Source organism: Polypterus senegalus, chromosome 13 (assembly GCF_016835505.1).
Source record: "Polypterus senegalus isolate Bchr_013 chromosome 13, ASM1683550v1, whole genome shotgun sequence".
Classification (NCBI taxonomy): Eukaryota; Metazoa; Chordata; class Cladistia; order Polypteriformes; family Polypteridae; genus Polypterus; species Polypterus senegalus.
This window is the reverse complement of record NC_053166.1, coordinates 2,644,435-2,668,222: the sequence shown is the minus strand read 5'-3', so window position 1 is coordinate 2,668,222 and position 23,788 is coordinate 2,644,435. Positions and strand designations below refer to the sequence as shown.

Here is a 23,788-nt window from a genome sequence, read left to right as displayed (position 1 = left end):
ATATATATATACACACACACCTCTTTTTATCTTATGACTTGTGTTCATGACTGTAAGGACACGAGGCAGGAGGAAGTACCTGTGCCAGCCGGTGCCCCTCCAGCTGGCATGCATCAAGTCAACCCTGGATGAGTGTTTGATACGTCAGTTCTAAACCTCCCACCTGTTCCTGTGGTCACCTTTATTTCAGCAGCAGTCCTTCTCCACTTGCTGACCAGATGGCCAGTTGTCTTTCCCTACTTGTGCAGTAGCCACTGAGCTGATGAAATGGGCATTAAGGAACCTGGCACATGGGGACTCCTGTGGCCTGGCACCCCTCAATGGTTCGAGTCTTCTGTCCACCCATTTTCTGATTCCTGCCAGCCAATCACACGACCTGAGGGAGCTGGGACCTGTCATAGCAACGCTGGGTGCAGGGCAAGGGGCTGCAGTGGCCGCCGTGCCAGCCTTCACACTCGTGCGCATGCGGGGCTCCCGGGACTTGTGAAGCGGCGGCTAACCACTCTTGTCCTGGCAAGGCGCTATATAAGCTGACATGTTCAAGTCGTTGCGGGGATCGCTCTCTTTGCGGTAAACGAGTGAGGTGGATGGGCCGCTGCCGGTGCCCTCGTGTCCACCCGCGTTTCTTTTCACGGAAAGCCGACATTTACTCAGGAGGGCGGAGGCTCAGAAATGTCGCGCTGCCCCCCAGGAACGATCGGTGGCCACCGTCTGCGTGAATGGCAGGACACGGTCGGGACGGACAGCGCGTGTTCGAATTGGGCGGGGGCCCTCCAGCCGCCTTTATACAAACACCCCCCCACCCGGCCGTATTCTTGGACCCCCGAGGTTAATGGACTTGTTTTGCATTCCTTTTCTCCGACGGAACCTCCGCATTCCAGGCAGCAGAACAAAAGGCGGAAACGCGCGGCGCTCCCCGCTTTATCTCGGCGCTCAGCCGGCCGGCTGCGCTTCCTCTCCGTCTGAGAGCTCAAGGAGGGGGACGAGCTCCATATAGCGCCCAGCGGGACGCCTCCAGCGCTGCTTGGGGTATCCTGGTTCTCCCAGATGCTCCTCTGGGTGAGATGAGGTGACCCTGGCACCAGTAAGCAGCAGCTACACCCGAAGAGGCGTGCCAGGAGTCCATGGGGGCAGCAGCTGAGAGGCACTGGCACAACGGCTGGTAGCTGAAAACTGACCAGAAACTGCACTGCCGAAGCCCCCGCCGTGAGCTGCTCTTTCCACTTTTAGACGTGCAGAGGCCATTTGGTGCCCTCTGCGGCCCTCCATTTGCGACAGCGCACACCCCACAAGGAGTTCGCCTCGTTTTAGACATGTGTGCAAAGGGGGGCCCGGCCCACACCCTGCTGCCCACTGGTGTCCCTGCATCCTGCTCAGACTCCCAGAATCAAGCCCACTGACCACCCAACACCACACTGCCCGTCCGTGAGCAGCCTAGGCAGTCAGACGTGTCAGGCGCTATAAACTCAACCCAGCTTTGTTTGGCCATCACACTCTGCTCTCCTGTCACACATCCTGGCATCACAAATGGGGGCATGGCCTGCTCCTGATTCTTTTGTGGTGGGCACATCTAAGGAGACCGCGCCTCAAAATCTTTGAAGGCAGCAGCTGTGGACAATCAGTGGACTGCAAGGCGCTATATGCCATCAAGGCCAATGAGCCGAATGAAAGCAATGAGCAAAAGGTGGACCTTTAGAGGAGCACTTCACCACCCTTTGTTGGGCACTGAGGCAGAATGCCCCCTAGTGGCAGGTGACAGCTGCTTGAAATCAAAGGCCTTTGGCGGGTGGTCTTCTGAGGCGCCACTGCTCTCTGTGTGTGTCCACTTGGCCCCCTGTGACATCTGCCACTCACGAACACCTAAGTGGGATAGCACTGACCACTTGGAGGAGCTCGGGGCATCCAGATTGGTGAAAATGACTGGCATCCCACGTGGGTGTACTTCAACCTGGCAGTGACTGTGAAAGGCACTATATAGAGAGTGACAGTGTGACACCACTGAGACTGCCGCACATGACTGGCCAAAAGGCAGTCGACTGGGCTGAGCAGTGGGCATCAGATTGGTGGGGGCATCTGTTTGTCTTTTAACCCACCCTCTTCTGGGAGTGGACACAGAGAATGCAGGAGCCAGGGGTGGCACACTGCCTGGCAAAAGTGACAGTTGGGGACCTGTCACATCTATCTATCTATTATATAGTGCCTTTCATATCTATCTATCTATCTATCTATCTATCTATCTATCTATCTATTATATAGTGCCTTTCATATCTATCTATTTTGTAGCACTGGTCCGACCTGCCTGTTTCATTTCATGCCTTGGTTTACTTTATATAGTGCCCATCACGCTCGCTTTCATTGTCTTTGATGCCACTCCTATCAGCCTTCATGAGTCAGCCCCCCTGGCGGTGCCCCTCTCTCTCATTCTCTGCTGACTTGTCGTCGTGCCCTGAGCTGCTGGAGGTGGAGCGGCTGTCGGGTGTCGTCTTTCTTTTCCGCCATCTTGCTTATTTTGCATTTCTGCCACGTCAGCAGGTCGGGTCGCATGAGAACAGGTGAGGTGGTGTGGTGGCCCAGTGGTTGGCACGATAGGTTCTGCACTGCTGGCACCCGACTTTATTGCTTACTGCCTTCTTTGCCCATCCAGGACTATGTGGCACCTGCGTGTTTTCCCTGTTTTGAGTTTGTTCCCACACCCCCCCAACACACACTCCCAAGGTGGAGGGCTCACTTTAACTGGAGACCCTGGGCCTGTCCAGGGTGGGTGAATGTCAGAGGGCTCTGGGACATGTTTTGAGCACCACCAAGCTGCCGGGATGAGAACACGGAGACAGGGTTGTATGCCTGCCCACCTCGCTCCTCTGGCCGGCCCGGGGGTCACCACTGCAGGCCCCTTCGGAGTGTGTGCTCTTCCTCTTGACGCAGGTCCGTTTCCGCCCGCCGTCAGGCTCTAATTGTTCTGGTAGGGCTGGCGTCCCAATCTGCCTCCTGCCATCGCTTCCTCCTTCCTGCCGCTCAGGAAATGCTGCTGGATTTGCTGCGCTAAATAAAACTGGTTTGCTCCAGATTTTTTTTCAAAGAGAACAGGGACCCTGAGAACCCCCACCAGCCATGTGAACCAACAGAAGATTACAGCTGACCCCGAACCCCAAAACTGAGAATTTATGGGTAAGGCGCTATATGAAGTACACAGTGACTGACTGCTGCTCTTAACACCAAAACAAAAAACAAAGTGGGCAAGTGTGCCATGGCTGGGAGGACAGAGCGGCACAGACTGACTGGCATCTTAGGAGATCGAACCCAGGTCACTGAGAATGTGATGAACAACTCGCTAAGGCAGCCATTTACACCCAAAGACAAGTGGTGGTCCACCCGCCAAGTCATGATGCCACCTCACTTTCACAATCTACTGGCCTTGAGACTGGGCAAGGCTGTGGTGCCAGGCGTCACATTCAAGATTAGGCCTTCTGTGTCCTTTGTGAGGGGAAAGGGAAGGGCTGTGCAGATATCTGAGGGCATGAAAGGAGCTATAAAACGTAAAGAGGTGGGAAGATGTGAAGGGCATTAGAGAATATGGTAGACAGGCGTGAAAGGCACTATATAACAGAAAGATAGATAGATAGATAGATAGATAGATAGATAGAGTGAAAGGCACTATATAACAGATAGATAGATAGATAGATAGATAATGTGAACGGCACTATATAACAGATAGATAGATAGATAGATAGATAGATAGATAGATAGATAGATAGATAGAGTGAAAGGCACTATATAACAGATAGATAGATAGATAATGTGATATAAATACAGGCTCTACAGAGTTGATCAGACAGATCCCTTCATCTGAGAGGTGATTTACTTTGTGGCTATAGAGGGCAGCACGTTCAAGGCGCTATATCACGGACACAGAGACAGAGGTGCAAGTCATACTATAGGATGTGACGGCTCACAAGGCGCTATATCGGAGTGCCGCTCTCTTCCCGCCCTGGAGGATGCAGTGCTGCGCTGCGCTGCGCGGACTGGCCGGCCTGCCGGGGCTTTCTGGTTATCAGCGCTCAGCACACACAGGAATTCCGCCCGGGATTGTTCATCCACAGCCTGATTTCCACAGGAAGGAGGGCATAAAAAGGCAGCGGCGTCGCGTCGCCGCACAGTTCGCGTCGCTTCAGCCGCTTCGGAGGGACACGCGTGTAGCGGGCCTGAAGCTCCGAGGCGGGAATGCAGCCGAGCAGAGGGATGCCGGAGCGGGGAAGGGGAGGAAGAGGAGGAGGAGGAGGGGCAGGAGGAGGCACGCCCTGGCAGGTAATTTTGCGCATTCTCGGATTTTCGGCCGAGCTCGTGTCCGTTCTCTTTGGGGCTTTTCGCGTGTGTCTGTCGCGGTGCGACCCCCCGAATTCGTTTTTGTGCGTTTGCTCCCCTCGTGTCCAGAAGCGCGGGACTGACGGTCTTCTTCGGCTGTCCCGAAGTCGCCGGGAGTGTCAACGGGCGGTGGGTCACTTTATTGGCCGTTGTATTCTTCGGCCGTAACCCCATCGCCAGGACCGGCAGCGAATGTTTTAGGGGACATGGGGTCGTGTCTGCTTATAGGCGGCCACATCAAGACGCCATATCAAGAACGATTGAATAAAAAGGAGCGTTATTTAATAAGCTGGAAAGGAAGTTATGGCAGGCACTGTGGCGTGGGGATTAAGGCTTTGGACTTCCAACCGTAAGGATGTGGGTTTACACTCCGCTGCCGACACCGTGAGACCCTCACCTGCATGTGCTCCAATTGGAGAATCTCAAAGGGTGTCGGCCATACAGGACAGTCATGGAGAGTCAGGGCCGTTTTATCAGTCGCCTGTCTCTGTTGGTCTCTTCCCGTCCACTTTCTGAGCCCAGTAACTCAGCTTTAGGTCTGTCCCAGTAGCTGCTCGTGACACGAGGGCGCCTTTGGTCACACATCTTTTGGGCCAAATCAGTGAGCTCAGTTAATCGTCTTCCAAGCCCCCCTAATCCAGTGCAGGGTGGCAGCGCGGAAACTGACTCCGCCCATCCGCCTCAGGACACTTCGGGTCTTGATGTCCACCCTTGCATGGTCAGCACGCGCGCCTGCATCTTCAAGACAGTTAATAATAAAAAGCTGGCAGTGCCAGGCTTTGGCAGTTGAGCCGTCCTGGTATCCACTGGCATTTGCAGCCTGTGCCCACTTCTTTGTTTTCATGCCGGGGCTGCGTAGCCCCCGTCGGGCTCGTTCCCTGTCCAGGTGAAGCCGACATACCCCGACTCCACGGCTGCGGGGAGCGGCTTGGATTTCCGAAAGGGTCGGTTGGTGTCTTTTGAAGTCACAGCTCACAGAGGGTCCTGAATGCCCTCTATGGGTCGTGAGAGTTTGCTGGTGTCCCAACTGTGTCTCCGCTGACCATTTGTGTGACCAAAATGACAATCAAGGCAGCAAATGCGCTAAGCATGAGGGTGGGGTGCAGGGCAGTGCCCATTCTGCCAGCTTCCTGAGGGGAGGCACACGTGACCTTGGCTTGGCGCGCAGCAGGGTGTCTGGCCGTGATGGTCGCTTTGGCTTTACTTGGCTATCGTTGATAGCTGAAGCCCTGCAGGTGAACTCAGCCATCGTGTTGGTCTGCATTGTGTGAACGCGATGAAAGGCGCTATATACAACGAGCAGCACAGTCCGTGGGCGCGATGTCCGCCTGCTGTCCTGCCAGCCTGGGCGCCCCTGAGCTGGACACGTGCAGGGCGCCGAACCCCCCAAAGGCCTCCCGTGACCCTGAACTGAACGGAGTCCATAACGCGTGGAGGGGTCGCAGTAAAGCGCCCCGGTATCCACGGAGGAGGAGCACAGCGCGCATGCGCCATGACGTCATCTCCCACCTCATAAAGCCCCGCGTTGGCTCATTCGAGTGGGCCTGAGACCCGCCGCCCTGGGACAGCCGGGTGGGCGCGTCGCTTTTCATCTTTTCGTTTATTTGAGCTTCACGTCCACCCCGGTGGTCAGAAAAAGCGCGCAGACACCGAGCAGGCTCGTGCAGGGGCTCCGCTAGTGAACCTGTCACTGTATATAGCGCCTTACACCAATACAGCTGGCGATGAGGAAGGGTGAGTGTCCAGGTTATGGTCATCACTGAGCCAGCTGGACAGCCCTCCTGTTGACTTGGCCACGATGTTGGGGGTCAGCCATTATGGGCACCCCCTGAAGTCTGCCCACCCTATCTCTTTCTTTTTAGTCCGTCTGTCTGGTCATCTCTGCTGTCATTCTGTCCGTGTGTCCATCATCCCACTTCTCTGTTCATCTGCCACTTGGTGTTTCTTCTCATCTGTCCCACCTAGGTGGCCGTACGTCCCCCTTGCTGGTTATTTTGTTCTACCAAATGGTTAACCCAATAAATGCCAGCCCGTTGTGTAGCTCCAGTGTCGCAGGGGGCACAGGTCATCTCAGACGGCTCAGACCTCCTGGGCTCAAATGACCACAAGTGTCAGCATTGGTGACTTTGCTGTTGTCCCAGTGTCCACTGTTGATTTACCCCTCCCCCCGTTCAATTTGATATATACTTTTCTTCTAAGTGTTAAGGCGCTATATATAACTGTTGATGGTGCCAATTGCCCATGATTTAGTGACCTCTGTATTGCTGAGTGGGTGACGGGGTGGCCTTGTGACTCCAGAAAGCTCGTCTTGCATGTTTCTCTGGACTGGGTCTGGTGTGTGGCAGTCAGTGAGTGGGCCCTCTGATCGACTGGCAGCTTCACCCTCTTTGATGCTCGGGTCACTGCGGCCCGCACCAGTAGGAGTAGCCCCCAGAGCTCGGCCTCTCGGTCCTGTGATTGGCAGCTGGCCATCCCGTTGGACTGGGCCGCCATCGCCCTTCAAAGCAAGCGAGGCGCAGTGACGTCACGCCGGGGGAGTGGCTGCCCCGCTGCCATGGTCACTGACGGGGGGCGGGGACTAGCCAGAGCGGGTGTCCCACTTGTACGGCAGAGCCGGCGGACCCCAGAGCAGATGTGCCCAAGTGGACAACACAGCGCTGCCCCCCGAGCTCCACGCCGTCTTCCCGGACCTCCCTCTCCGTCAGTGAGCCGCACGGCGTCGCGCTACGCTGTCCTCTCCTGTCGTCGCTGCAAAACTCCGAGCGCAGGTGAGGTTGGTGGGTGAGGTTGGTGGGGGGGGAACTCCGCCGCCGCGATGTCCGCGTGTGCCGAGGGACCGGGGAGCTCGGGCTGCTGTGTTACGAGCGGAGCGGAGCGGGCGTGCATGGCAGGCGACGATGGGCTTTGTTTTATATAGTGCCTTGTATAGCGACTGGCAGCCCACGAATCGCGCACTCTGCCACAAACTTGAAGTGACCCCCAGGGCGAGCGGGCAGCCTCTCGACCACCCGCCGTGCGCCGCGACCTCCAAATGGGGCGGGTCACCAGGTGGCAGAGGTTAATAAGCCACGTGCGCCAGGCGAGCGCTACATAGAACACCCCCTGCGGGGTCCCCGCTGTGTCATTGCATTCTGCACTCGTGGGGGCGCTACTGAGTACCACCGTCAGAAATGGCCACTTGAGCACACTATCATGACGACTTCATGTAGCGCCTTACCTGGGGGGGCATTTAAAAATGAGAAGCATTAAAGGAAGTGGGCAGTGAAGGTAGGGTCCCTATCATGCATGCCAAGGACCACCTGAAAAGCCTGTGCCCACCTGCCAGTATCTCATATCTCTATCCTTCTGCTTTGCATTCCAACTAAACCCCTGCATCCCAAATTTTAACTGTTGACTGGTGGGCTCCACTGCATTTGAAATGCCCACCTGTGCCATGTCTGCCCCAAGTTGGCCTGGGCCTCATTTCTGGTGTCTCCTCTCGACTGCAGGTGGCTGCTGAGTGATGAAGTGCCTTCTTCTTCTTCTTCTTCTCTTCTATCTGGCACCTCTTCTGCTGCCGGTGGTTCAAGGCACAAAGCTGCAAATACAGCCAAGGTAAGTGAAGCTGGTCATCCTACTCTGGGCACTGCCATTCAGCCTCTGTGTTTTTAGTTGGCATAGTGCCCTCTGCTGGCACAAAGCAGTCAGGTGACGATCAGGTAAATGCGGGCCATAGACCTGGCGTAAGCAGAGCGGTAAGCTCCTGTTCTTCTCCTCCAGCCGCAGGGTCTGCCTCAAGAAGCCACAGAGCCGCACCGAGTCCTTCATCCAGCCGGTCTACAAGCCGTACCTCACCGTCTGCGGGGACCACCAGGTGTGCAGCACTTACAGGTGAGTAACAGAAAGGGGGCCCACAAAAATCAAACATGTCCCACCATCTTAATGCAGCTTCTCAACCCATCAGACCACACCAACTGAACGCTGACCACGCCCAGTCCCTGTCCACCCGCCTCACCCACCAGGCTCACAGCTCCAGCGACCTAGGATGAAACGCCCGTCTGGTCAACTCTGCATGGAGTTGTTCTTAATGCGGCTCACCTAAATGTATTGTCACACACCTGTGCCGAACCACACCCACCTGATATTAGCCCTGCCCATCTGACTCCAGCCTGCCCACTTGAAAGTAGCCACGCCCCCTTGCACCACAGGCTCTCACTACTGCATCATTTTGTATGTTAAGTGACACAAGCAGCACGTCCAGCGTGCCACTCCAGCTGGGGTGGCTTTAAGGCTCCTGGCAGTGCCAGTTCTCTTCTCTGACAGCTTGTCCTTCTCCATTCTTCTTCAGGACCACCTATATGGTTTCATATCGACAGATCACCAGGCCAGAGTCTTCTCCACCTCTTTATGAATGTTGCCCCGGATGGAAGAGTGCACGCCCACCAGGCTGTAACCAAGGTAACAGGCCACTCATGCTGGCCCCTCTGTGCCCGCTCAGCAATGGGCACACTGGTTAACTTCACGTGTCTCCCCACAGCCCTGTGCCAGCAGCCCTGTGAGCACGGAGGATCGTGTGTGTGGCCCAACAAGTGCGCCTGTGTGGCGGGGTGGACCGGTCAGCTGTGTCAGACAGGTAATGTCCAGATCATAAGGTGCCCGCATGACACCTCATGCCCGGGTGACACTGACCCTTCTCACGTCTCCTTCAGATGTCGACGAGTGTGCAGTCGGATCTCATGGCTGCTCTCAGCGGTGCCGCAACACACCGGGCAGCTACCAGTGCAGCTGTCAAGATGGCTACCAGCTGGACACTGACGGGCGCACATGCCAAGCAAATAACAGGACTGAGCAGAACCGGGCAGGTAGGTCTAGAAAGTCAGCAGGGCTGTGCAGTGGACTGCCTGGGGGTAAAGGGCAGCATGCAGGAGGCACACTAACTCAGTCAGAGCTTGGACATTAAATCTGAGTGCCACCTGGCATTCACAAGGTGCCCAGGAGAAATGAAGACGCACAAACAGGACAACAAGATGCAGTCCAACCATCGACAGGTCGGTGGCACGGTGCATTATTACTTTTGGTACGCGCTATGCCTGCCTCAAACTCGTACCGTGAGTAATAATGCACTGTGGCCGACGTGGGCACCGCTGGATGAGGCACAGGACTGGTCTGCTTAGTGGAACAGCGCCACCTATGCAGCACCCTCAGAACTGCAGCAGTATCAAATAATGAGAAGAGAGACACAAGTGCCATGGTGACATCCCAAGGTTTTTTATATAGTGCCTTTCACATCGCGCTTTTGGCTGTCGTTACAGGCAGGCGGTGGGCAGCAGCTGTTCAGGAGCTCAGGGGCCGAGTGGAACTGCTGGAGCAGGTAAAGTGGCAGCTGTGCGTCCCCCGTGTTGCCAGTGGTGAACACCAGCACATATTGGGCATGTACTTGACGGACAGCTGGGTCTAAGCTTTTATGTGCTCTGTTATCCGTTTAGAAGCTTCAGCTGGCACTGATGCCCATCCAGAGTCTCCTTGATCGCCCCAGGACAGATGGTGCCACCCTGCTGGCTCATTCCATCCTGCAGCTCGACCGAATTGACTCTCTGAGTGAGCAGATTGGCCTCCTGGAGGAGCGGCTTGAGACGTGTGAGTGAACAGGGGTGACGAAGTGGGCAGCAGGGCACTGGTTGGCACATGCCCAGTGCCTCAAGGTGGCGCTCTTGGGGACTAAATAGTGTCTTCTCTTTTTTATAGGTTCCTGTCGGGACAAGCGATGACAGGAGGCATCCTGCCAACTCTGACCAGCTGGGGGCGCCAGATGGCACTCTGGCATGTACATAGTTTGTCTTCTCACCGTGTCTCTGCATTCCACGACAGCACTCGCTGTGCCTTTTATAATAAAAATGTTAACTCTGTCTGCCTGTGTCCTTCCTTGGTCGCTTATGCCCACTCTTACCTAATAAGATGCAGAAATTTGTCACATGGCACTGCCATCACTGGATGGGGAGTGAGGGACAGAAAAAGCCAAGCGACAGCAGGTTGCTCACTATGGTGTGAGCACAAGCCTGGTCAATGGCCGCCAGGTTCTCTTGGCATCAGAAAAAACACTAGAGTCAGCACTCTGCATCATGCCAGGCAGGAAGCTGGCAATGAAGTGAAGGCACCAGCCCCCTTGTGCTATGACGCCCCATTGGTCCCCATGACAAGAACCAGGCTGCCCTCTCAGTCCTCGCCACAGATTGTGGGCAACATGATGACACAGGGATTCACCAGGGGCTTTTGTGTCGTGTTCTCCCTGTGTCATGCCAATGTTCCTTCCTATTAGATTAGCTGGCAACCTTAAATGTAGCCAATGTGGGAAACTGTGCCCCATCCAGTGGGTTTGGGCCCTCAAGAGGATGCTGGAAATGACGGGATGGAGGAGCCACCGAGTCCTGCAAGGCTCAGACCACCATGGGCTTGGGGGCTGCAGTGCCACCCGCCTGCCCTTACATCATACCCACCATGCATAAGACACGCCTTCTCTGGGTTGGCCACCCCCCAGCACACACTAGCCCTGCCCACTCGGCTCACCTCTCCAGAGATTCGGGCTCAAGAGTCCTGTCTGGTCACTGAATTAAGAAGCCACTTTCCACTGAGCCTTGAGGTTGCCATGCCACAACACAGTCTGGTGAGACGGGATGCCAGCAGGTGCCCATACTCTGCAAGGTCCTGGCACAATCAGCCTGCCTTCACTGGTGGGCACATAAAGGGAGGTCCCCAGAGTGGCTGCAGTGGTTAAAGCGATGAAGTGCTGAGCCCTCAGGTGCCCGATGCCCTTTGCTAGTTTTTATTTCCAGAACTGGCACTAAATGAGAGTGGAAAGGCACTATATAAAACTGAATAATGGTTGCCCCGTCCTCTGGAAGGCAGAGGGGGCGCTCTTGACTTGTGATGCCCACCTTAAGTGACAAGCTGAGGGGCACAGCATGGCAGTTCTGGACAGCCACCATCTAAAATGACCAGCAGCAAACCAAACTAAAGCCCTGTCGGCTCAAACTGCAGGGAGGGGGGCACCCCCAGACCCTGCCCGCCTTGCGACCTACGCCCACCAACACCAGTAACGAGTCAGACTCGGCCTTCTGCACAACTGTATGTATTAGCAGACACAAGAACAACAAAAGCCGTTTGTATTTCAGTCCATGGCCAGCGAGGACAGGGCACCACGCCCTGTGCCCACCAGCAGGATACATAAATGAAGAGAAAGTCCTCCATGTAAGGCTGGCCCGGGGCATCTCCTCATCCCATGCGAGCACCGAGCTCATGGCCAAGTGGTGGGTGGCAGACGCATCACTCGCCATGCGCTCCGTTGGCCTCTGCCGTCAGCGCGGATATCTCATGGAAGGTGGCCAGCATGAGCTTGTGGGCCGACTCCGAGAGGGTGCTGGCATCGTTGGCGGTCAGGCCTTTGGTCTTAATTCTTGGCAGGACTTTCATAGTTATGGTACCTGTGAGAGATGGACAGCTGGTTACGGCGTGCCAGCCGGGCCCTCCTTCCATACCCGATTTAACGCGCCATACCTGAATTAAAGCGCCTTTCCCGCTGCTTGTAGAAGTTGCTGTATGAGGAGAAGACCACTGGAATAATGGGCACCTGAACGAAAAGACCACAAGATGTCAGGAGGCACTACAGATTATAGTGCCCACCGGGGCGGTCAGCCACCCACTGTACCTGCGCCTGCACAGCCAGATGAAATGCCCCTTTCTTGAATGGGAGGATGCTGCCCATCAGGTTCCGGGTGCCTTCCGGAAAGATCCACACCCGCAGCTGCAGAAGAAAACACGACAGTGAGTGCCACACGCCAGCCCTCCCCACTAGAGGGCATTCCGCATACGCTAGCATCGCACAGTCCTGGACTGGGAATAATGGGAGATGCCAACCCCTTTACCACCACCACACGTTACCTTCTCTCGCAGCATGGTCTCCGCCGCCTCGGCCATCACGCTCTTGGCATCGCTCGTCTTCTGGCGGTTGATGAAGATGACCCCGCCCAGCCAGCACACCAGGCCCACCGTGCCAGCGTAGAGGAGCTCCTTCTTAGCGATGGCAGTGCAGCGGTCGGGGAGGATCTCCATCATACCTGCACAAGAGGAGGACCGCGGTCAGCCACAACTGCCATGGTCGCCAGGCACACACCAGCAGCAGTGCCACCTACCCAACACATCCAGGGAGCTCTGGTGGTTGGAGATGACCACGTAGGACCCCTCGAGCTCCAGGTGCTCCAGGCCGCTCACATGGTACTTGAGTCCAAGCAAGTGCTTGACGTGTCGGGTCAACCAGGCGAGGATCCTGCAGACAGGGAGAGAGTGGCACTCAGAGCGATACGGGTGCATGTGCCTACTGGCAGAAGGCAGGAAGAACAGGAGGACAATGGGGCAGACCAGCAGGATGGAATCAGGTATCTTGGTAGTGGGCACAAGAAGTGTGGGGCTGAAAGGAATGAGCGGGCAGCATCTGTGAACAGTATCATGCCATGCTGATGCCCATTTTGTTTTTGTTCTTTACTTCACTTTATACAATTTGGGGTCGGAGCGCAGGACCCCTGGAGCCATTGCAGGTTAAGGGTCTCGCTCAAGGGCCCAGCAGTGGCAGTGACGGGGATTTGAACCACCACTCCACTTTCTCCATCGTTCACATCATACCTCCCTCAACATGGCATCACCATGGACATTCCCAAGTCACCTTATACTCCAGGCCGAGGTCTGCCCTGAGCGGGATGCCAGTCCATCACAGAAGCTTAAGGCATTTAGTAAAGAGACACCCTGGCATATGGAGAGACACTGCCACGGCAGAGAGGGCACAGCTAGGCATGTGTGACTTTTACAGGACAGGCAGATGGGCATACCAGTGGGCCAATCCCAACTGATGAGGAAATGAGTGGGCACTGGCCGAATGTTTTTGTGTTTAGCGCCCTGCTTGCCACACCTCACAGGTTACACTTCACTTCCTGTTTGGTAACGAGGCTGGTGTGCCCGTTAAAGAGGAAACAAGCAGCAGGGTGGAGTCCCATGGCACTCTGGAGGGTGAGACTCTGGAGGCTGCAGGAAAAGCTACCAGGAGACAGAGGGCATCACAAGGATGGCACAGCGCACCCAAGCAGTTCTTTATATGGCGCCTTGCACAGACAGACACATCACTTTGTTCAAGGTGAAGCCGAGATGAGCAGGCAGCGAGCAAACGGGCAGAGTAGAGCAGACCACCCCTGGCCAGCCTGGCAGCACCTGCCTGACACCTTAGTTATGCAACTGCGATAAGAGATAAGAGCTGGACAAGTCAGCGATAAGCTCCCTCACTCACTGGCACGCACAGCCCATAACAGTCCACTCCCCCTCGTGGCGCCCCGCTGCCTCGGCTCCTTGGCACTTTGCCCCCAAATCACCTGAGGGCTCACGCAGGTCTCAGAAGTCCACAAATGTAAAGTTCATCTGCCCAGCTGGCAGGAGGGTGTGTGCCCGGTCCAGTGGCTCACGTCATGGGGCAGCTTTGTGCTCGGCCTCTAGGGGGCCACCGAGTGCCCTGTGGCAGAGTCAGATCTCAGGCAGGAAGTGGAGCTCATGCCCATTTTGACCGTCCGAAAAACCCACCCATCCATCCATCACAGTGCAGGACCCCGCTGTTGGCACTTGAGGCCTCGGGCAGCACCAGGTGACACGCAGGTTCCACCCAATGGGTTCCTTTTCAAAACTTTGCCGAGTAAAGTCAGCGGCCTCGGCAGACTGTGGGACTCTGTTGGGGGGTCTTCTGGAGACCCCCCGAGCACATACCGTGACCAATGACCAGAGCTGGCGCGGGATGCTGAGAGAATAAGACACACGCACGCCTTCACTCGAAGCCCCGCAGCCCACGCCCCCTAGCGACTCACCGCATGTTATCCACGTTTCGCCATCCGGAGCTCAGCAGGCACAGCGGGATGGCCACCACTCCGATGACCATCATCCAGGCCACGTAGAAGACGTTCTTGAAGTGGTAGACGAACGTGTGGCTACTGGCGAGCAGGACGGGCAGCAGCAGGACGAGGAGCAGCGCCAGGGCAGTCAGCGCGTCCATGGCGAGCCCCGCACCGCGCCGCGCCGGCCGCCACCCTCCAGAGAGCCCGGATCACTTCCGAGACGCGCCGCCGCGGCTCAGCCTTTTAAAGCGACACGCGCTGCCTTGGGCTGTGGTCGGCTTGACGCTACGACGAGTCTCCTTGGCACCGAATGTCACCCCGCAAAGGACTCGGGCGTCGCCCCCAGCCGCTGAGTGCCGTTTGGTAGCCACCGCAAATGGACCTCACCTGCCTGCCGGGCCTCGCTCGCTTCCGCCTGTCGTGACGTCAGCGCTCTGGGAAGGGCGGTGCCTCGTGGCGGTACGGCGTGCGTATATGAGCCCGCGTCCCGTTCTGACCCGGGGTAGGGGGGGCGGCGTTAATATAGCGCCTGAAAGGCGCCAATTGCAGCAGCGTGGGGCGCAGGGCGGAACCTGACCTGCATTGGATTCACCGCCCTTTCAGTTGAAAGTCATTTTATAGGGTGGTACGGTGGCGCAGCAGCAGGCGGACCAGCCACCCACATCCTGGGATCAAATCCCACCGTCAGGCACACGTGCTCCCTGTGTCTAAATATACAGATATCTGTAAAAGGCACTATACACTATGCCTTATGTTAGGTAGATTGCCCAGAGGGGACTGGACTGGTGGTCTCTTGGTCTGGAACCCCCACAGATTTTATTTTTTTCTCCAGCCTTTGGAGTTTTTTTTTGGTTTTTTTTCTGTCCACCCTGGCCATCGGACCTTACTCTTATTCTATGTTAATTAATGTTGACTTATATTTATTTTTTATTGTGTCTTCTATTTCTCTATTCATTTTGTAAAGCACTTTGAGCTACATTTTTTTGTATGAATATGTGCTATATAAATAAATGTTGATTGATTGATTGATATACTAGATAGATAGATAGATAGATAGAGTGTAAGGCGCTATATAGATAGATAGATAGATAGATAGATAGATAGGCGCTATATAATAGATAGATAGATAGATAGATAGAGTGAAAGGCACTATATAATAGATAGAGTGAAAGGCGCTATATGATAGATAGATAGATAGATAGAGTGAAAGGCGCTATATAATAGATAGAGTGATAGGCGCTATATGAGAGAGAGATAGAGAATAGATGTGAAAGGCACTATATAATAGATAGATAGACAGATAGAGTGAAAGGCGCTATATAATAGATAGAGTGAAAGGTGCTATATGATAGATACATAGATAAATAGAGTGAAAGGCGCTATATGATAGATAGATAGATAGATAGAGTGAAAGGCGCTATATGATAGATAGATAGATAGAGTGAAAGGCGCTATATAATAGATAGAGTGAAAGGCGCTATATGATAGATAGATAGATAGATAGATAGATAGATAGATAGATAGATAGATAGATAGATAGAGTGAAAGGCGCTATATAATAGATGCCCCGGGTCAGTGCTGACCCTCATTATGTTGGGGTTGCCGTTTCTACACAATATTCATGTCTTTATTTTTAGCCCCCCCAGTCTTTGTTTTTTTCGTTTCTTTCTGAGTCTTTTTGCCCCCCAGGGTGAGTCGAGCTCATCTGTGCAATTCAAGGCCGTCCTGCCCTCATCCTGCAGCTCCTGTTCCAGATGTCCTGCTCTGTAACGTGAGGACCCCATGCCCACTACACCTCTCAGGTCCCTACTTCACATCTTAATGCAGACTGTTATGCCAATGGTTAATGAATGTGTCCCGTGATGCCAGCTCTTTGCCAGTTGCTCTGAAGATTGCTTCTATGGTGCCAATGCCCGAAATGTCTGCTCCTGATGGCTCTCATTCGAGTTTTCTGTCTGTCTCGTGGCTGCACAGGTCCCTAGTGACTTCTCATACAGGTCGATGGTGCCCATTATTTTGTGTTGGCGAGCTCAGTGTGGCTCTGAAGCTGCTCTGCCAGCACAGTGCAGTCTTTCCTTCTGTTCGGCCTCTCATAGCGTCAAGCAGGATGGCCTACTGAGCTGAATGGAGGGCATGTTGGGTGTCTGTGGCACTGCCCTCCAGTGGTTTGTCTGCTCAGCACCAGTCCCGCCAGGAGCTCCTCAGGACTGTGTCCTCGGCCCTCTGCTCTCCTGTAGCTCCACGCTGCCCCTTGGCAATGTCATTTGTCATTTTTACGCAGATGACCCTCATTTCTACTTCACTGCTACAAGTCAAAGTCCCTGAGAGATTCGTCCGCTCACAAAATCCGCCCCTGCTCCTCGAGCTCGGCACCAGAACTTGAGCTTCACTTAGTGGTGGGGTCTTCTTCTGTTCTTGGTGTTGTGTTTGACACGACGTCACTGAGACATTTTCTTCAATTTGTCTGATGCTCAGATGCTTGTCTGCCCTGCATGGACCACCAGATCTGCCTGCACATCTCGTCCTCAAAGGGCCCCCCGGCCGCACCTCCCCTGCTCTTACGGGACTGAAGGTCAAATTCCCAAAGTCATGGCCAAAATTATCGGCACCCCAAGAATTTTCCCAGAAAATGTCCCATTTCTCCCCAAAAATTGTTGCAATTCCAAATGTTTTGGTATCCACGTGTTTATTTCCTTTAAGTGCATTGGAACAACACAACAAAACAGAGAAAAAAAACCAAACAAAAACCAAATCTGACATCACGTCACTCAGAACTCAAAAATCGGGCCGGGCAAAATTATTGGCCCCCTCAACTTAAAATTTGGTTTCACGCCCTTTGGAAAAAATAACTGAACTCAAGCCCTTCCTGTGACCATCAGCAAGCGTGTTACGCCTCTCAACTCTTCTTCTGCAAGCTGCTCGAGGTCTCCCAGATTTGAAGGGCGCCTTCTCCGTGAGCGTTCACTCGGATTTCGATCCGGGCTCATTGCTGGCCACTTCAGGACTCTCCAGCACTTCCTGGGTGCTTCTCGAGGTTTGTTTGGGGTCTTGTCCTGCTGGAACAGCCATGACCTCTGACACAGACCCAGCTTTCTGACATTGCGCCCCAATCTCTTTTGGTGGTCTTCAGATTTCGTGATGTCTTCCACACAGTCAAGACCTCCACCATGTTGGACTGTAGCTACTGTGTTGTTCTTGTCTTTGGAGACCTCATCCCGTTTTCTGCCAACAGTACAATGATGAGCTTCACCAGACAGCGCTACCTTGGGCTCATCGGTCCACAAGAAGGATTTTGTCTTCCTCGAGTACATCTTGGCAAACTCCAGTCGGGCTTTTTGATGTTTCTGTGTCGGCAGTGGGGTCCTCCTGGCTCTCCTGCCCTAGCGTTTCATTTCGTTCAGATGTCGACGCTGTGGCACCCCGAGTCTGCAGAACAGCTTGGATACGTTTGGACGTTGACTGGGCTGTTAATCCACCATTCGGACTCTCCTTCACTGCAGTCTTTAATCGATTTTTCTCTTCCGTCCACGTCCTGGGAGATCAGCTACAGCGCCATGTCTTGTGAACTTCTTGATTATGTTGTGCTCAGCGGACAAAGGAACAGCAAGATCTCTGGAGACGGACTTGGAGCCTGGAGATTTTTCCATACTTTTTGTTCTCAAGCCCTCAGACAGTTCTCTGCTCTTCTTTCTGTTCTCCATGCTTAGTGTGGCGACTCAGACACACAACACAAAGGTGGAGTCCTCTTGTCTCCATTTTCACTGACCTCAGGTGTCATTGCTGTGTTGCCAGCACAGGTGAGTTCAAACGAGCCTGAAATAAAACGATTTACCCACAATTTGGAAAAGGCGCCAATACTTTTGCCCGGCCCGATTTTTGAGTTCTGTGTGACGTGATGTCAGATTTGTTTTTTGGTTTTTTTGTTGTTGTTGTTGTTCCAATGCACTTAAAGGAAATAAACACGTGGATACCAAAACATTTGGAATTGCAGCAGTTTTCTGGGAGAAATGGGGCATTTTCTGGGAATATTCCAGGGGTGCCGATAATTTCAGCCATGAATGTATAAAGCCTGCAGTGGCAGCTCAGAGGACGACATCAGTGACCCCCCCGAGTTTTGTCGCTTTGACTCCGCGGGTCACCGGCTGGTCCTACGAAGGCTGAAGCGCGCGCAGAACGAGTCCGCCCGGCGATTGGCTGCATGAATAAACAGTGACGCGAAACCTCTGCACGCGATTGGAGTGCACGCCGTGATGGAAAACTGAGGCCCGCAGCTGATTGGCTGATAACAATGATCGACGTAACCCTCGGCTGAGGCGATTGGTCGAGTGACAGGCGATGCTCGGCGAGCCATCCTGCCTGCCGAAGCCTCCGGGGCTGCAGCCTTTCCCCCGCCAATCGAGCGCGCAGGGCCCGGCCGTTTTCCGAGAGCCGCCGCCTCGTCGCGATTCGCTTGTTGGGCGCCAACGGTGAGAGGAACGCAGGACAGCCGAAGGCGGAGCTCCGGCGGATGGGGACGAGGACGGGCGATGCGACGTAGAGCGGGCCGTCTGAGCAGCCAGCGGTGCCGAGCAGCCGAGCGACGATGAGGAGCCTGAGGAGGATGGCGCACCTGGCGCTCTTGTGCCCGCTGCCCAAGGGGGTGCAGGTAAGGCCCGTCAACATGGCCGCCTTAGGATGCGAGTGGCACGTTCTAGGATGCCGCCTGACGGTGCCAAGAGAAAGGAGCACAGAGAGGCCGGGGTCGGGGTGGGTGGCCTCAAAGAAAGGAACGGGGGCACCGGTGAGCCCACCCGGTCTGAGAGGGTAGGGGATCCCGGGGACCCGAGGCTTTGCCCGTGGTGATCGTGAATGGCGCCTTTAGGTTCCCTTCTGCCGTTTGTGCCACTCGTCCTGCTTCATGTCTTCTGGTGCCATGTGGTTTGGTGGTCCCTGTACCCACAACGCGGCCCTTGGCGTCAACATCTTTAGGGTGCAGGAGGCACCTGCGAGATGCCCAGTGAGTGCCAGTGCATTGGCCTCTGGACAGGTGCCCTGTGAAGTGGCGTCTGCCCCCAAATCCTCCTCCCCATGTGATCTTGCCTATTATGCCATTTATGGGCCAAGTGCTGTGAATGCCATGCTTACCCCAGTCCTGGCAGTGCCCCATGCCCTTTAATCCAGTTGGAGAGCTGTCCCCTCTGGTCACTCGGTCAGTGACACGTGAGGTCTGCTGCTGTGGCACTGGTGTCAGTTTGTCTGGCAAATCCTTGGCTTTCTGTGCCCAGCATATGCCAACTTCTCTTGAATGTGCGGTGCTTTCCTTCGCACTCCGTGGCTGTTACCGTCTGCTGCTTTCTCCATGTTGCCCTGGCATTTTGGAGATTTTACCACAAAAGATTCCTCATCAAAAGAGAATGTAGTGTAAGACAAGTAGGCATATGCCAGCCTGTTGTTAAACCCCTGTCACCCCCTCCCCATGTGATCCTGCCTGTGACACCATTTATGGGCCAAGTGCTGCAAATGCCATGCCCACCTCTGTCCCGGCAGTGCCCAATGCCCTTTAACCTCTGAATGCCACTTTCGCCTGCACGCTGCCCTTTTCAGGATTTGGCAAATGGCATCCAAGAAGGTAGTGTGGGGGTGACACTGAGTTGTGCCAACAGTCCGAATGTCTACTAATTCAAACAGAAGTGGGCACTTTGTACTGGAATGATCAGTGCCCGCTGACCGCCAAGTCTAAGTATTACTTTGTATTGTCCTATTTATATAGCGCCTTTCTGCCACGGACACAGTGCAGCCACTGTGAAGAGTCACATGGCAAGACGGTGGGCATCCTGCATGGGGCCCTGGTGGGTAGACAACAGTGAAAGGCTGGCACACCAGTGCCACCAGTGTGAGTGCACGACTTGAGAGTGGCACCTGAGCATGTCTTCAAGCAGAGTGCTGTGTGACCCTGCTGACCGCAGCAGATGTGGCTGGACTGGGTTCATGCCAAACTGGAATGATGCCCGGCTAGAAAGAAGTGTGTGTTGTTATGGTGCCAGGGCCAGAGCAGCTGGGGTGGTGATTGCCATGGTGCCCGCAGGCTCATCATTTCTCTCTTTTTCTCTTTCAGAGCCGCCTGCCCGCCATCAAAGTCAAGTATCTCTTCCTGGCCTGGCTGGGCATTTTCGTGGGCAGCTGGGCCATCTACATGCACTACTCGTCGTACTCGGAGCTCTGCAGAGGGCACGTGTGCCAAATGATCATCGTAAGTGTCCTGGCGCTATGTCCTCCACCTTGTCTGCTGTGCCCTTGGTGCCCAGAGAGCTTGTGGGGGCAGCCAGTGGCTCGCCCCGATTTCAGTGACTCTTTGTGTCTCAAGCCCCCCACTTGTCACACTGGACAGGACTGGTGAGCTTTGATGGGCTGAATGGCCCGTCCTTGTCCTCGTCCCTGGTGTTTGCTTGATTTGGTATAGCGTCTTTCTGCGGTGACTGCTGGGGCCACGGCTGGCACAGTGACCCGCTCAGGGTGACACATGGGGCCAGGGCTGGGACTGAACCAGAGCCATTGTCACCGAGCCACACTTGAATGGTTTGGACGAGAAGCAGCCGTCCAGCAAGGTGAGTTCTGAGGCTCCTCACAGGTCACTTAGTCAGTCCACGTGCCCGCTGGTGTGCCTGGCACGCCCTTCATCATTTCAGACACTTCAGTCGGGACTCGTCTCTGAGACCCCAGGTGTGACCTCACACGTCAGGGTCCCATATAGCCCGACATCCTAGTCGCCTCCTCACGAGCGCCACTCTCCAGTCTCGGACCCCCAGGTCTCACCTTTTACATTTTGTCACATTGCATTTCTCAGTCCTGCCCGAGTGCCCGGGTCCCTCTCTGCACATTTGGCTGATTTGCGATCGCCTGCCATTCCTTTATGTTTGGTCGGTGGTTGAGTTGAGGCTCTCGTTTGCCAGTGATGCCCGCTGTCTGCCATCTGTTCTGTTTCTGGCCACTCACTCCAGGGTTGAGAGCAAGGAAGCAGCTGAGTGACAGTGGCATCTTGGGCCATGTGCTGCCTCCTCCTGGTGATGCCATCCCACCCACAGAACCGGGGGACCTCCTTGTTGGCCCACCGAGATGGCGCCTTTGTAATTCGAAGGCCTCGGGTTCAAATCCGATCAACAGCAACGGCGGGAGGATCAAAGGGAGACTAATGGCATCGCTCAGCGAGTCGCCTGCTCCGTGCCTTTGAGTTAGCTGCTACTGGGCACCGAGACGTCTGCCTGGTATGGCCTGTATGATGGCAACACAAGGTTTGTCCTTTGCAGTCACTTTGATGACTTGTCCAGCACACCTGAAGCAGCGGGGACCCTCAGCCTTGCACAGTGAGACCCCCCCAGTACACGCCTCCTTTTTTAATAGTCTTGTGCGTTTCCTGTCTTAGACTCCGCCCTTGCCCCGCCTACCATCATACGGAGAGTCATCTGTCATTTAGTTTGTGACATGCGAGTTTAGGAGCGTCGAGTGACAAGAGCAGCCACCGCTCAAATGTCACCCAAGTCACCCATCACCAGCACTGAACGGCTACTTTATAAACACCATGCCAGCCAGTTGAGGTGAGGGCCAGGCCTGGCACCTGAGGTGTGGCACTCTGTCTAATGCCCGGCTGGCCTTTTCATTGCAGTGTGACCACTACAGACGGGGCATCATCTCGGGCTCGTCCTGCCAAGATCTGTGTGAGGAGGGCACCCTGGTGCTGCAGCACTGCCTGTCATCGTCACCCACACATCAGGTAGGCACTACACAATGCTGCCACCCCGACATGGCACCCCATGCTGGGCTCCCGCTCACACCCACCTTGTGCTCTGCAGGTTTACAGCGGGGTCTGGAAAGGAAAGGAGGTGGTCATCAAGTGCCGCATCGAGGAAGCGCTCCGAGGGGACGGCGGGCCAGACTCGGCACCCAGGCGGCAGCTGGCGCTCTTTGACAAGCCCAGCCGGGGCACCTCGATGGACGAGTTTCGCGAGATGCTGCTCTCCTTTCTGCGAGTGAGTAGCCGGGGGAGCGGGGCGCTGATGCCCATTGCCCGATGCCCATACTAACGTCCGTCCTTCTTCCTTCAGTCCTGTCTAGGCGAGCAGCCCTCCCTGGGCAGCCTGGTGGCGCGCATCATCGCGCTGGCCGACGTCAACCAGGACGGCAAGGTGTCGCTGGCCGAGGCCAAGTCGGTGTGGGCGCTCCTGCAGGTCAACGAGTTCCTGCTGCTGGTGTCGCTGCACGAGAAGGAGCACACGGCCAAGCTGCTCGGCTTCTGCGGCGACCTCTACGTGACGGAGCGCGTGGCGCACGGCTCCCTGTACCGGCTGGAGCTGCCCGGGTACCTGCGGCCCCTCGTGCCCGCCGCCGTGCACGCGCAGCTCAACCAGTGGCTCGCCCCCGCGTGGCCCCGGCGCGCCCGCATCACCATCGGCCTGCTGGAGTTCGTCGAGGAGATCTTCCACGGCTCGTACGGCAGCTTCTTCCTGTGCGACTCGAGCCCCCGGCACATCGGCTACAACGGCAAGTACGACTGCAAGATGGCGGACCTGGAGAGCGTGGCCACCGAGATGGCGGTGCGGGGCTACCTGAAGGGCCGCCGGTGCGAGCACAACAGCGACTGCACCTACGGCAGGGACTGCGTGGCCACCTGCGACAAGCTGGTCAAGCAGTGCAACGGCGACGTCGTGCAGCCCAACCTGGCCAAGGTGTGCCGGCTGCTGCAGGACTACCTGCTGTTCGGGGCGCCCGCCGAGCTGCGCGAGGACCTCGAGCGCCAGCTGCGCACCTGCATGACTCTGAGCGGCCTGGCCAGCCAGATGGAGGTCCACCACTCGCTGATCCTCAACAATCTCAAGACGCTGCTGTGGAAGAAGATCTCCGACACCAAGTACTCGTGATGGGTGCCAGCGGTGCCCACAGACAGCTTCAGCTTGATCGCGGCGTTACGACGCAAGGCCTGGCCGAGCCTTTTGTGCTGTGCCCACCCCGTGCCAGCGGGACAAGAGATGGCAAGGCTAATGGGCGACGGGCTGTTTACTGTGCCAACCACTGGAGGACAGGTATGACAACGGTGGCATTCTCAATCTCCTCCCCCCCCCCAGTACCCCATATCACTTGTCTGCTTTGACTAGATGGCACCATGCCCATCTTTTCATATTTCACTGGACTGGCCCGATGGTCGTGTAGTTCATTTGTGTGCCATGCTCTTTGTCCCATCTGTTCCCTATGGCCTAAATTAAAGGACAGAAATGACTTTATACCCACACGTAGATGAACTTGTCACAAATGACCTTGGCAGTGCCCAGCTGTTTGGAGAAAATAAGGCAAATGGGGAAGGAACAGCAAGAGAGACCACCACTGGCAGGGAACTGGCCACCCAGCTGGTGTTCCATCGACTCTCTGCCCAGCTTTGGACTCCTGGTGTTGTTGCTGCTTCACTTGTAAATAAAAAGCTTCCCCACACACCAGAGTGTCTTGTGTGATGTTTGACCTCCCGCCAACCCAGCGGGCACAGGTTTTCAATCCCACTGCTGTTG

The 23,788-nt window shown here is 55.4% G+C and overlaps 3 protein-coding genes across 3 annotated transcripts; 2 read left to right on the top strand and 1 right to left on the bottom strand.

Moving 5' to 3' along the window:
- Positions 1-4,163: 4,163 nt before the first annotated feature.
- Positions 4,164-10,244, top strand: egfl7 (EGF-like-domain, multiple 7). Its single transcript, XM_039775247.1, has 9 exons — positions 4,164-4,302; positions 7,848-7,953; positions 8,119-8,229; positions 8,687-8,796; positions 8,876-8,971; positions 9,048-9,200; positions 9,651-9,709; positions 9,825-9,975; positions 10,084-10,244. The coding sequence occupies exons 2-9, from the start codon at positions 7,862-7,864 to the stop codon at positions 10,104-10,106; spliced, it is 795 nt and encodes a 264-aa protein (XP_039631181.1). The 5' UTR covers positions 4,164-4,302; positions 7,848-7,861; the 3' UTR covers positions 10,107-10,244.
- Positions 10,245-11,445: 1,201 nt separating this feature from the next.
- agpat2 (1-acylglycerol-3-phosphate O-acyltransferase 2 (lysophosphatidic acid acyltransferase, beta)) lies at positions 11,446-14,639 on the bottom strand. The gene is made up of 6 exons (XM_039775178.1): positions 14,232-14,639; positions 12,525-12,658; positions 12,274-12,449; positions 12,041-12,136; positions 11,890-11,962; positions 11,446-11,816 (listed from the first exon to the last, which is right to left on the bottom strand). The coding sequence occupies exons 1-6, from the start codon at positions 14,414-14,416 to the stop codon at positions 11,659-11,661; spliced, it is 822 nt and encodes a 273-aa protein (XP_039631112.1). The 5' UTR covers positions 14,417-14,639; the 3' UTR covers positions 11,446-11,658.
- A 3,939-nt stretch (positions 14,640-18,578) lies between these two features.
- On the top strand, positions 18,579-23,718 carry dipk1b (divergent protein kinase domain 1B). The gene is made up of 5 exons (XM_039774085.1): positions 18,579-18,903; positions 20,353-20,487; positions 21,898-22,005; positions 22,085-22,261; positions 22,337-23,718. Exons 1-5 carry the CDS (start codon positions 18,841-18,843, stop codon positions 23,147-23,149), a joined length of 1,296 nt encoding a protein of 431 aa, XP_039630019.1. The 5' UTR covers positions 18,579-18,840; the 3' UTR covers positions 23,150-23,718.
- The last annotated feature ends 70 nt before the right edge of the window (positions 23,719-23,788 follow it).

Bases quoted from the DNA above. Each gene is read 5' to 3' on its own strand.
- egfl7 (XM_039775247.1), top strand. From the start codon at position 7,862: ATGAAGTGCCTTCTTCTTCTTCTTCTTCTCTTCTATCTGGCACCTCTT. The intron at 8,797-8,875 runs GTAACAGGCCAC...GTCTCCCCACAG, and splicing joins CCCACCAGGCTGTAACCAAG to CCCTGTGCCAGCAGCCCTGT. The intron at 9,710-9,824 runs GTAAAGTGGCAG...TTATCCGTTTAG, and splicing joins GAGTGGAACTGCTGGAGCAG to AAGCTTCAGCTGGCACTGAT.
- dipk1b (XM_039774085.1), top strand. From the start codon at position 18,841: ATGAGGAGCCTGAGGAGGATGGCGCACCTGGCGCTCTTGTGCCCGCTG. The intron at 22,006-22,084 runs GTAGGCACTACA...TGTGCTCTGCAG, and splicing joins CATCGTCACCCACACATCAG to GTTTACAGCGGGGTCTGGAA. The intron at 22,262-22,336 runs GTGAGTAGCCGG...TTCTTCCTTCAG, and splicing joins TGCTGCTCTCCTTTCTGCGA to TCCTGTCTAGGCGAGCAGCC.
- agpat2 (XM_039775178.1), bottom strand. From the start codon at position 14,416: ATGGACGCGCTGACTGCCCTGGCGCTGCTCCTCGTCCTGCTGCTGCCC. The intron at 12,450-12,524 runs GTAGGTGGCACT...CCTCTTGTGCAG, and splicing joins GAGCTCCCTGGATGTGTTGG to GTATGATGGAGATCCTCCCC. The intron at 12,137-12,273 runs GTAACGTGTGGT...TTTCTTCTGCAG, and splicing joins AGACCATGCTGCGAGAGAAG to CTGCGGGTGTGGATCTTTCC.